Below are 10,297 nucleotides of genomic sequence, written 5' to 3' on the forward strand. Positions count from 1 at the left end.
CCTCGTTTCCTAAGTGTCATGGACACGTAATTAATTTTCAAACAAATCTTCCAAAAATGATGATGGTGCACTTGAAAGAAGCTCAGGGAGTGTGATCACTTATGCAGTATATTGTATTATTATTATTATTATTATTATCAGATATTCAGTAGAAATGTGAAGTTGATAATTAGTTACTTCTGTGTTTAGACTTTGATGACATGGATGAGGCAGCAGAGATCAGCACAGGAGGCAAAAAAGGCAAGAGGAAATCATCTGGACCTCTCGGACTGTTTGGTGAGCTGAGTCTTTCTGTCTGTCTGCCTTCCTTCCTTCCTTTCTTTCTTTTCTCCATTCTTTCTGTTTCTTTTCCTTCCTTCCTTCCTTGATTAGCATTACGCTTCATGACATTTTGGGTTTCTTGCTCCTAAAATGAAATGTTCTGGAGGTGGGTTTGCAGTTTGTTGATAAATTTCTCCAGTGTATATGTGCATCATATCGTACAAGATGAAGGAGAAGCAGCGTACACGTGAACTCTACGGTCTTCACTCCCACTGGTAGTCCAGGCATCGAGTCGCTCCATATGTGCATAAAGTGAACCATGTTCCAGAACAAAAATAAACTACTTCTAGTTTTTTTTTTTGTTTTTTTTTTTAACAAAATGTTAATAAAGGAGAGAACTCCTTTGTTGTGTCTTCATGATGAACATGTGCTTCCTCAGATTCCAAACCAAGCAAGATGAAAAAGAGAGGAAAGATGGAGGATACGGCCATGTTCGCAGCAGCTGAGGAGGTAACATCTGAGCTTCTTATGTTTTTAGCCTTTATCTCCACTAGTGTTAATTTCGTCAGACGAGACGAGACGAAATATGTTCAACAACCTTTTTTTTTCATGACTAAGACGAGACGATGACGAGACTGCACCACTGTCCAAAAACGCTGACTAAGACTAAATTAACATGCATTATTGTTGAAAATGTTTTGTATAAAACAAAAACGAAGATAAAATCTCTCTTCATTTTCGTCTACAATTGTCTCTGCTTTTTCATCAGCTGTTACACCTTTAAAATATTCAGAACGAGTTCGCGGCTTCGCGCTGTTTAGTGTGTGCGTAGAAACAATTCGTCCACACGTCGCTCAAAAAAAAATAAAAAATCCTGAGCACAAGTCCACCCCTGGTCTAGTCAGCTTTTTGTGTTAAATTATATTTCGTGTTGCTGCGCAGGCTCTTTTATTGTACATGACAGCTTATGTCCCGATGACCGGTCTTTGCATTACCATTAAAAGCAGTATCAATAAAGTAAAAAATGTGATGTGCAGTGAAGTTCGAGTGTATGCACTGTTTAAACGAGTGTTCTCAACTTCTCACTGATACTTTTGTGATTCGCGGACTGTAAATAGGTTGTATTTTAGGCCCACAGTAAAGTAGGCCTATTCTTTTCAGTTTTTCTGATTATATTTATTTTATTTCTGATTTGAACAGAAAAATGAGACACAAGGCAACCAAAACAGTTTTAAAAACCTTTGTAACTTAAGTTGTCAGTCGGAGTCTGTTGGGCCCCAGCTTTTGAATTGTTTTGGTTAAAATAAAATACTCTTCAGAACAGGTTAATCATTTGTGAATGTGTCTCCTAAATCAGAAATTGAAAACCAGACACATTTAACATTTGCATTCAACAAAAATCATTCAACAAGTGTATTTTGTCAGGTAATTATGACATTTAACCAATGTTTGAGATGTGAAACACTTTTTTTACTGACATGTTTATCAGTAATAATCTCAGTAATGTGTTATTTTAAAAAAGTCTACAATTTTTTGACTAAAACTAGACTAAAATTAAGACTTTTAGTCGACTAAAACTTGACTAACAAAAAAGGATATGTGAATGACTAAATATGACTAAAACTAATAAGGACATTTGGCACAAGACTAAGACTAAATTAAAAATAGGTGACGAAATTAACACTAATCTCCACTATAACTAAATTAAGTTTTTAATAGACAATTTTTCATGTGAATTATATTTCAGGATGAATATTTTATCACAGTACTGTTGAATTCTCAATTCTGATTGGGTGGATTATTACAAGCTCAGTCTGAAATGTTCTTCAATTGATACCACAACAATTTACAAGTGATTGTAATGTTTAGTGTGCGATTAATTGCTGTTGTAGAACTTCCATGGAACTGAGCAGACCTTAAACAGTTATTTGTTAAATAAATGTCCACTGAAGCCATTGGTTAGATATTAACTGAATGATTAATGTTTCATCATTTTCAGTTTGGTGATCTGCTGGATGAAAACTCTGATATGAAGTTCGACAACATCGGGATTAACGCGATGGCTAACAAAGACAAAGCCAGTGAGTATTGAACAATTTTGTGCACTTAAAACCAAAGAGGATCAAAATAGATTGAAAATGACTTTAATGAATAATTATTAGATTTGTTTTAAATGACTTGGCTAGATGCCAGCCAGATCCCTTCACAAGGGTGAAGCCACAAACTTTATAATCATTGACACTGAAAATTTAACACAATATTCGTTCATACGTTGTGGAAAAAATCTCCTCATGCAGTCTGTTGTTCTGCTCATCTTCAGGTGTCAAACAGCTGAAATGGGAGGTCCAGCGTGATGATTGGCTCAGGGGACGTGATGTCAAGACGCTCAGGAGGAAGAAGGCCATGTTTAAGAAGAGGAAACAGTTTGGGAAAGGCAAACCGGGCAAAAAGACTGTAGGCAGGAAGATGTGATGGCTTTCGTCCTCCGGAGTGTTTCTGTCTGTCTAGCTGTCTTTCCGTTCCTGCCCTGTAGACCACACGCCTTGATCGGCTTCCCGGATGCCGTAGTTCCCGGCCCATTCGTTGGACTTGTAATAAACTGAGTGAGAGAATGAAAGCTCTTAATTCGGTTTCAGTTTGTAGTCATTAATTGCTATGTTGGTGGCAAATATTTCTCAAGACAAAAATTGTCAACATGTAATAACTACATTTTGTAATAAATGTAATTTTACTGTTTTTGTTGTAGTGTTTTTTTTTTAAAAAACGTTCTATATTTTTACTATTTATTGGACAATTTAGTATTTCTTTCTTACTTCCTCCCCTTTCTAGCTTCCCTCCCTCCCTTTAGAACAATGACACTACACAAAGTGCTCCACACAAGTTGTTTTGCCATTTGTGTTATGTAGATTTTATGATGAAGAAAGGGAAAAACAAAGAAAGAAAAAAATGACAGGAAGGAAGGGAATGAGGGGAAGTTAGATTGTTCTAAATTGTCTTGTAAATTAAACCTACAAAGCAATGCATCTAATTGCAGTCTAATTAGGAGGAATGTCCTCATGCAACAAGGGACTTCATCAGGGTAGTGGACGATTATAGACACAAAACATTAACCTAAATGATTGGAGACTGAAAGGAGAAACATAAAACAAACACCTTTAAAACAAAAAGGGAAAAAAACACACAAATGAACCATCAGTGTCTCACCAGCAAAAGATATGCAACCACATATGAAGTTTTATTTATCTTCATGTTGTTCCAGTACTTTTGTTCACTTAGAAATTGCATGGTTTGTAACCAAAGGTGCCATGGTCTTGTTTAACAAATGTAGATGTAAATATCAGGAAATTAAAGTGGAAATTCTGATTTGCTTCATCTGCATCTTTTGAATGCAAACTCAAAAGTTTTCAGTGTATAGCAAAAACTAAAGTATTGGCCTGTATGGCAAGATGGTATTATCTATCTATCTATCTATCTATCTATCTGATTTTATACGTCTTATAAAAATATATCTGTTACAAATACTACATAAAGTAACCATTACAATTTAACACTTCTGACACCAAGAAGTCTAGTTCTTTCACACTTTTGACCTTGATATGACCTTGTTCCTGTCTGGATCAGTTTATCTGCTGGTTACAATAAAAACTATTAAATAAAATTGTGAAAATTGTATGGATTTTCCATTTACCTTCCAGAATCGAGGGAAAGTGTTTGTTCATTGTGCATCTGAAATCTGTGGGGTTACAAAAAGAGACATTTTTGATCGTTCGACATCATCAGACTCCTATCATGATGTACTGAAAAGTGTTTACGCAGGAAGAGCACGTCACCTCGGCTCGTGTTCATTCTGTAATAGAGCCCGTAAGCCGCAGACACGCCAAGCACCTCCAGAAAGAGCACTCCTTTAAAAATCTTCCTGGCCACTGGCTCCATAGTTTTGGGGGGCATCTATAATAAAGAGAGGATAATAATGTATATAAGAGGTTATAATGTAACCCAGCTGAAAAATCCAGCTTGGTAGGATAACATGGTACGTGAGTTTCTACAAAGTGCCAAATTGTAGGGTAGTAAATTTTTTTTAAACCTGACCAGTTTAGACCAGTGATGGAGAAGATTGAAAGGAACTGAACAGCACTATAAAGATGACCAGTTGGAATCAGAGAAATAGTGTTAACAGCGTTTTTCTGCCACCTAGCGGTCAATTGGTATATTGTCACCATTTTGGGACATGAATCAATGCAATAAATTAACACCCTTTCTTGTATCACCATACACAGTAAGGGTTTGTTTATTTATATTATTCTCACTCACTCACTCATTTTCTACCGCTTATCCGAACTACCTCGGGTCACGGGGAGCCTGTGCCTATCTCAGGCGTCATCGGGCATCAAGGCAGGATACACCCTGGACGGAGTGCCAACCCATCGCAGGGCACACACACACACACACACTCTCATTCACTCACACACTACGGATAATTTTCCAGAGATGCCAATCAACCTACCATGCATGTCTTTGGACCGGGGGAGGAAACCGGAGTACCCGGAGGAAACCCCCAAGGCACGGGGAGAACATGCAAACTCCACACACACAAGGTGGAGGCGGGAATCAAACCCCCAACCCTGGAGGTGTGAGGCGAACGTGCTAACCACTAAGCCACCGTGCCCCCCTTATTTATATTATTATTAATTATTATTTGTTTTTATATCTGATGTATTAGAAGTAGAAAAACAACACAGAGAAGAACAAGGCCTAATAATGACCTTCTCTTACTTTCTGCTTGGCCACAGGAGCCTATTATTTGCATCTTTTGAGCAAATATTTCTATAATAACGTCTTTGCTAGTTCTACTATTTTAAGACTCACCTTCGTGAATTTGCACGGCGCCAAACGCGTTATTTGTCCCCCACTCGAATTCCGACAAATCCCGCCTCCTGCTCTAGGATTGGATAATCGTATAGCGCCTTCTATTCTCTGATTGGCTAGAGTGTTCAACGACACGATTCTGATTTGACGGTTGAGCTAGTATTCGAGCGTATACAAGGAATACGGGTGGGAAACAAAATAACTGCTACTTAAAATGTGCTTCCTGTTTACGGAAACCTCATTAAGACATAATTCATAGTACAGTAGCATAGATATCTATACACTAGATGTCGCCTTGGGGTCCTAAAAATGCGTGAAAACCGCCGCCATCTTTGTACAGTGCTCTTGTACTTTAAATCCATGGACGATGCCGGGCTTCTGTGCTGCGTTTGGATGTTCAAACGAAAAAAATATAAAACCAGACAGCAAGGGATTAGATTTCACAAGTGAGAATGTGTTTTATGATATTGAATGGTAGGAAATTATATTTCTGGTTCTGTTGGTTTGTTTCAGTCCTTGGTTAACGACCGCAGCTAATCCAGGCTAGTTACCCATTAGTTTTGACAGTTAGGAAAACTGACAATGTTTGTAGATTCCGAAGCTCTTAATAAGGACATTAAAATTGACCCATGCTTTTTTGCTTAAAGGTGAAGACCCAACTTTATATATGTTTTGTAAGATTCCCTTATCTGTCAAACATATTTTATTAGATTGTCCTGGACTTAACACAAACAGAATGCTCTTTTATCAAGTTACTTCACTTAAAGACATATTTAATGACATTATGCCTGAAAAGGACTTGGATTTTTTTTTATCTTATGTTAATTAGAAAAATGTATACTATGACTTGCTGTTTATATTTGTTTTGTTTTATTGTGTTTATATGATATTTGTGTTTTTGTAATAGAATTTTTGCCATGAAAATAGCTTTTGATTGCTGACATGGTATTAAATAAAATAATCAGAATCTGAATCTGTTTGTAGATTCCCAAGTGATAAACAGAGACGTCAGTCATGGACAAGTTGCAGGGACACTAAACACTTTTTTTTAAATGGTTAACTCAGCTGACAGTCCTGGAAGGATGTCACCAGTTAGCTTGGCAGTGTAACACACCAGTTCATCCTCAAAGTCAAACTTTTTTTTTTTTTTTTGGTTTATGTGACTTTATTACTTATTTAATATGGCAAAAGTGTTGCGGGAAAGGAATAAATAAAAGATTGAACAGTCTTTGGCACCTCAACTATTTAACTTTCACATTATTTTCTCCTCAAATTTGTGATTTGCTTCCACCTGCAAATTGCTTTGTGTATCATATTTAATAAACCAATACAATTTGGTGATTTTATTTCTTTGCCTACATTGACGCTAATGCATTAAGACGAGGGGGTTCCCCGTACCAAGATGGCGGCTCAGTTGACGCATTCGTTCCAATGTACTGCCGTATACAAAGCGACAGCTAGTGTATATATCTATGGTACAGTAGCGGGATACAGGACTAGGCCTGATGTTATGGTTAAAATACCCCTTAAGATATTTTAAGATAAATAAGATATTTTAGGGTCGATTTAGGACCATTATGTAATTGACTATAATGAGAATATATATAATGTTTTATTTTCCATTCCCTGATTTCTGATTCTGATGTATGTTTATCTAGGTTTATTTTAACTTATCAAAATTAACTGCAGATAAAAATTATATAACATTCTATCTATCTATCTATCTATCTATCTATCTATCTATCTATCTATCTATCTATCTATCTATCTATCTATCTATCTATCTACACACACACACAAACACACACCATTTTTGATAATGTGAGAAAACGACATGTCCAGCAGAGGGCGCATCAATACAGTGTTGTACTTTACTGTGCAGGGTTGAAAAAAATAAAATAAAATAAAAGGCACACCATAATGTACATTTCATGTAGAAAAGATCTCTTGCTTTGCTCAATGTCCAGTAACATTGCTCTTAATGATTTTATTTATTTATTTATTTATAATTCTGTTTACAGAACAATACCTCCATGAATATAACTTTCTTTTGTTGTTTAACATGATATTATCTATATGATACTTTAAGAATGAATTCTTCTGAATATGATAAGATTAAAGGGAAATAAAACTTCAAGTGTGATTAAAATTCTTCGAGGTGTGATCCAGTTGATTAGACAACTCATGCTGCTGACATTAGCTTTAATACAATTCAATTCGATTTTATTGTATAGTGTTTTTAACAATGGACATTGTCTGGAAGCAGCTTCACAGAAATATAAAAATGTAGAATAGAAATGACAAAGTTTTAAATAATATTTAAATTTATCCCTAATGAGGAAGCCACTATGCCACTATGCGTCTAAAGCCGCAACGGTGGCAAGAAAAAACTCCCATAGATGATATAAGGAAGAAACCTTGCGAGGAACCAAACTCAAAAGATAATCATTGTCCTCTAGGTGACACCGGATAATGTGATTATAAATGTCTTTTCTATATAACAATAAGAGTTGTGCAACCAATAGCTCCAGAGCAACTTATAGATTAGAATAATGTCTGACTTCATTATAGATTTAACAATAATTCTTTTCTTCTTTCAGTGCTGAAGACCAGAGCACAAAACCGTCCACCGCAATGACAGTTTAAAGTTGGTGCCATCTATCCAAGTGGTTCTATCCACTATGGGTCTCTAGACTGTCCACAGAGAGCCATCCCCAGAAGCAGCACTAACCTAGGAGAATTTAACCAGAGGTAGAGCATCAGGATGAATCAGGCAGGTCCAGAGAGAAGAAGCAGTCACTCTGGGAAGCTGTGTGTTAGCTGAGTTTGTCTGATTAGCTTTGTATCTCATCTATGGAAATTAAAATGATTAAAAAACATTTAAAAAAGACTCATCACTTTAGCCAAAATATCTGTCGAAAATGCAGTAAATCCTCTAGTTTTCCTAAAATCCTAAAATAAAAAACTTCCAGCGGGGGCACGGTGGCTTAGTGGTTAGCACGTTCGCCTCACAACTACAGGGTTGGGGGTTCGATTCCTTCCTCCGCCTTGTGTGTGGAGTTGCATGTTGCATGTGCATGTTCTCCTCGTGCCTCCGGGGTTTACCGGTTTCCTCCCCCGGTCCAAAGACATGCATGGTAGGTTGATTGGCATCTCTGGAAAATTGTCCGTAGTGTGTGATTGCGTGAGTAAATGAGAGAGTGTGTGTGTGTGCCCTGCGATGGGTTGGCACTCCGTCCAGTGTGTATCCTGCCTCAATGCTCCCCGTGACCCGAGCAGTTCGGATAAGCGGTAGAAAATGAATGAATGAAAAAACTTCCAAACTCTGTACACGAACCCATTTTGCTCAGTGAAGTGTGATGTGATCAGTGTGATGATCAACCAGGACTAAGAGTTTAAGCCAAACTCTAGACTTATTTATGGCCTAATTAATCTATTTCATGCACCAGTGCCAGAGCTCCTCAGAAAACCAAGATTATCAATAAGTGCTGGAACAAATCATGAAATTATTTGACCTGGAATATTTACACTGGTTTGTTTGACCTGTCATCCATCTTGACACATCAATTACAGTTGTATGAAAAAGTTTAGAAACCCCTGACAATTTCCATGATTTTCATTTATAAATATTTGGGTGTTTGGATCAGCAATTTCATTTTGATCTATCAAATAACTGAAGGACACAGAAATATTTCAGTAGTGGATTGAGGTTTATTGGATAAACAGAAAATGTGCAATATGCATCAAAACGAAATTAGACAGGTGCATAAATTTGGGCACCCTTGCCATTTTGTTGATTGAATACTAACTACTTAGCACTGATTAATTGGAACACACAATTGGTTTGGTGGCTCATTAAGCTTTGAACTTAGACAGGCTTAGACATAGACATAGACAGGTGCATCCAATCATGAGAAAAGGTATTTAAGGCCAATTGCAAGTTGTTGTTCTCTTCGACTCTCCTCTGAAGAGTGGCAACATGGAGGCCTCAAAACAACTCTCAAATGACCTGAAAATAAAGATTGTTCAACATTATGGTTTAGGGGAAGGCTACAAAAAGTTATCGCAGAGATATAAGCTGTCAGTGTCCACTGTGAGGAACATAGTGAGGAAATGGAAGACCACAGGGACAGATCTTGTTAAGGCCAGAAGTGGCAGTTCATGTAAAATATTGGAGAGGCAAAGGAGAAGGATAGTGTGAACAGTCAAAAACAGCCCACAGACCATCTCTAAAGACCTACAACATCAACGTGCTGCAGATGGTGTCACTGTGCATCGTTCAACAATTCAGCGCACTTTGTACTAGTGAAGCTACAGTACAGGTGAAGCTGTATGGGAGAGTGATGCAAAAGAAGTCTTTTCTGCACACACGCCACAAACGGAGTCTCTTGAGGTATGCAAACGCACATTTGGACAAGCCAGCTTCATTTTGGAATAAGGTGCTGTGGAGTGATGAAACAAAGATTGAGTTATTTGGTTATAACAAGGGGTGTTATGCATGGCAGCAAAAGAACACAGCATTCTAAGAAAAACACTTGCTAGCCACAAATTTTAGTGGAGGTTCCATCATGTTGTGGGGCTGTGTGGCCAGTGCCGGTACTGGGAATCTGGTTAAAGTTGAGGGTCACATGTATTCCACTCAGTATCTTGAAAATAATGTTGAGGAATCAGTAACAAAGTTGAAGTTACGCCGTGGCTGGATTTTTCAACAAGACACTACTCGGGCATTTTTGTCAAAATCTACTCAGGCATTTATGCAGAGGAACAAGTACAATGTTCTGGAATGGACATCCCAGTCCCTAGACCTGAATATCATTGAACATCTGTGAGGTGATTTGAAGCGGGCTGTCCATGCTCGGCAACCATCAAACCTAACTGAACTGGAGATGTTTTGTAAGAAGGAATGGTCCAAAATACATTCATCCAGAATCCAGACACTCATTACAGGCTATAGGAAGCGTCTAGAGGCTGTTATTTCTAAATATTAAAATTACTAAATATTGATGTGATTTTTCTGTTGGTGCCCAAATTCACGTTTTCCTCACACCTCCAGGGTTGGGGGTTCGATTCCCACCTCCGCCTTGTGTGTGTGGAGTTTGCATGTTCTCCCTGTGCCTCGGGGGTTTCCTCCCTCGGTCCAAAGACATGCATGGTAGGTTGATTGGCATCT

General features: G+C 37.7%; 2 protein-coding genes across 2 annotated transcripts in view; one reads left to right on the forward strand and one right to left on the reverse strand.

The window, feature by feature from the left end:
• The window catches only part of cebpz (CCAAT enhancer binding protein zeta), a 13,271-nt gene extending 10,274 nt beyond the window's left edge, over positions 1-2,997 (forward strand). Inside the window, exons 14-17 of the mRNA XM_060866269.1 lie at positions 190-276; positions 701-771; positions 2,261-2,342; positions 2,582-2,997. Of these exons, the coding sequence (XP_060722252.1) occupies positions 190-276; positions 701-771; positions 2,261-2,342; positions 2,582-2,733 (392 nt within the window). The 3' untranslated portion in view covers positions 2,734-2,997. The remainder of the gene's footprint in view (positions 1-189; positions 277-700; positions 772-2,260; positions 2,343-2,581) is intronic.
• LOC132843145 (protein CEBPZOS-like) lies at positions 2,390-5,222 on the reverse strand. Its single transcript, XM_060866272.1, has 4 exons — positions 5,128-5,222; positions 4,092-4,209; positions 3,950-3,994; positions 2,390-2,860 (listed from the first exon to the last, which is right to left on the reverse strand). The coding sequence occupies exons 2-4, from the start codon at positions 4,207-4,209 to the stop codon at positions 2,766-2,768; spliced, it is 258 nt and encodes an 85-aa protein (XP_060722255.1). The 5' UTR covers positions 5,128-5,222; the 3' UTR covers positions 2,390-2,765.
• Between the last annotated feature and the right edge of the window lie 5,075 nt (positions 5,223-10,297).

Source organism: Tachysurus vachellii, chromosome 3, assembly GCF_030014155.1.
Source record: "Tachysurus vachellii isolate PV-2020 chromosome 3, HZAU_Pvac_v1, whole genome shotgun sequence".
In the NCBI taxonomy this organism is placed as follows: Eukaryota; Metazoa; Chordata; class Actinopteri; order Siluriformes; family Bagridae; genus Tachysurus; species Tachysurus vachellii.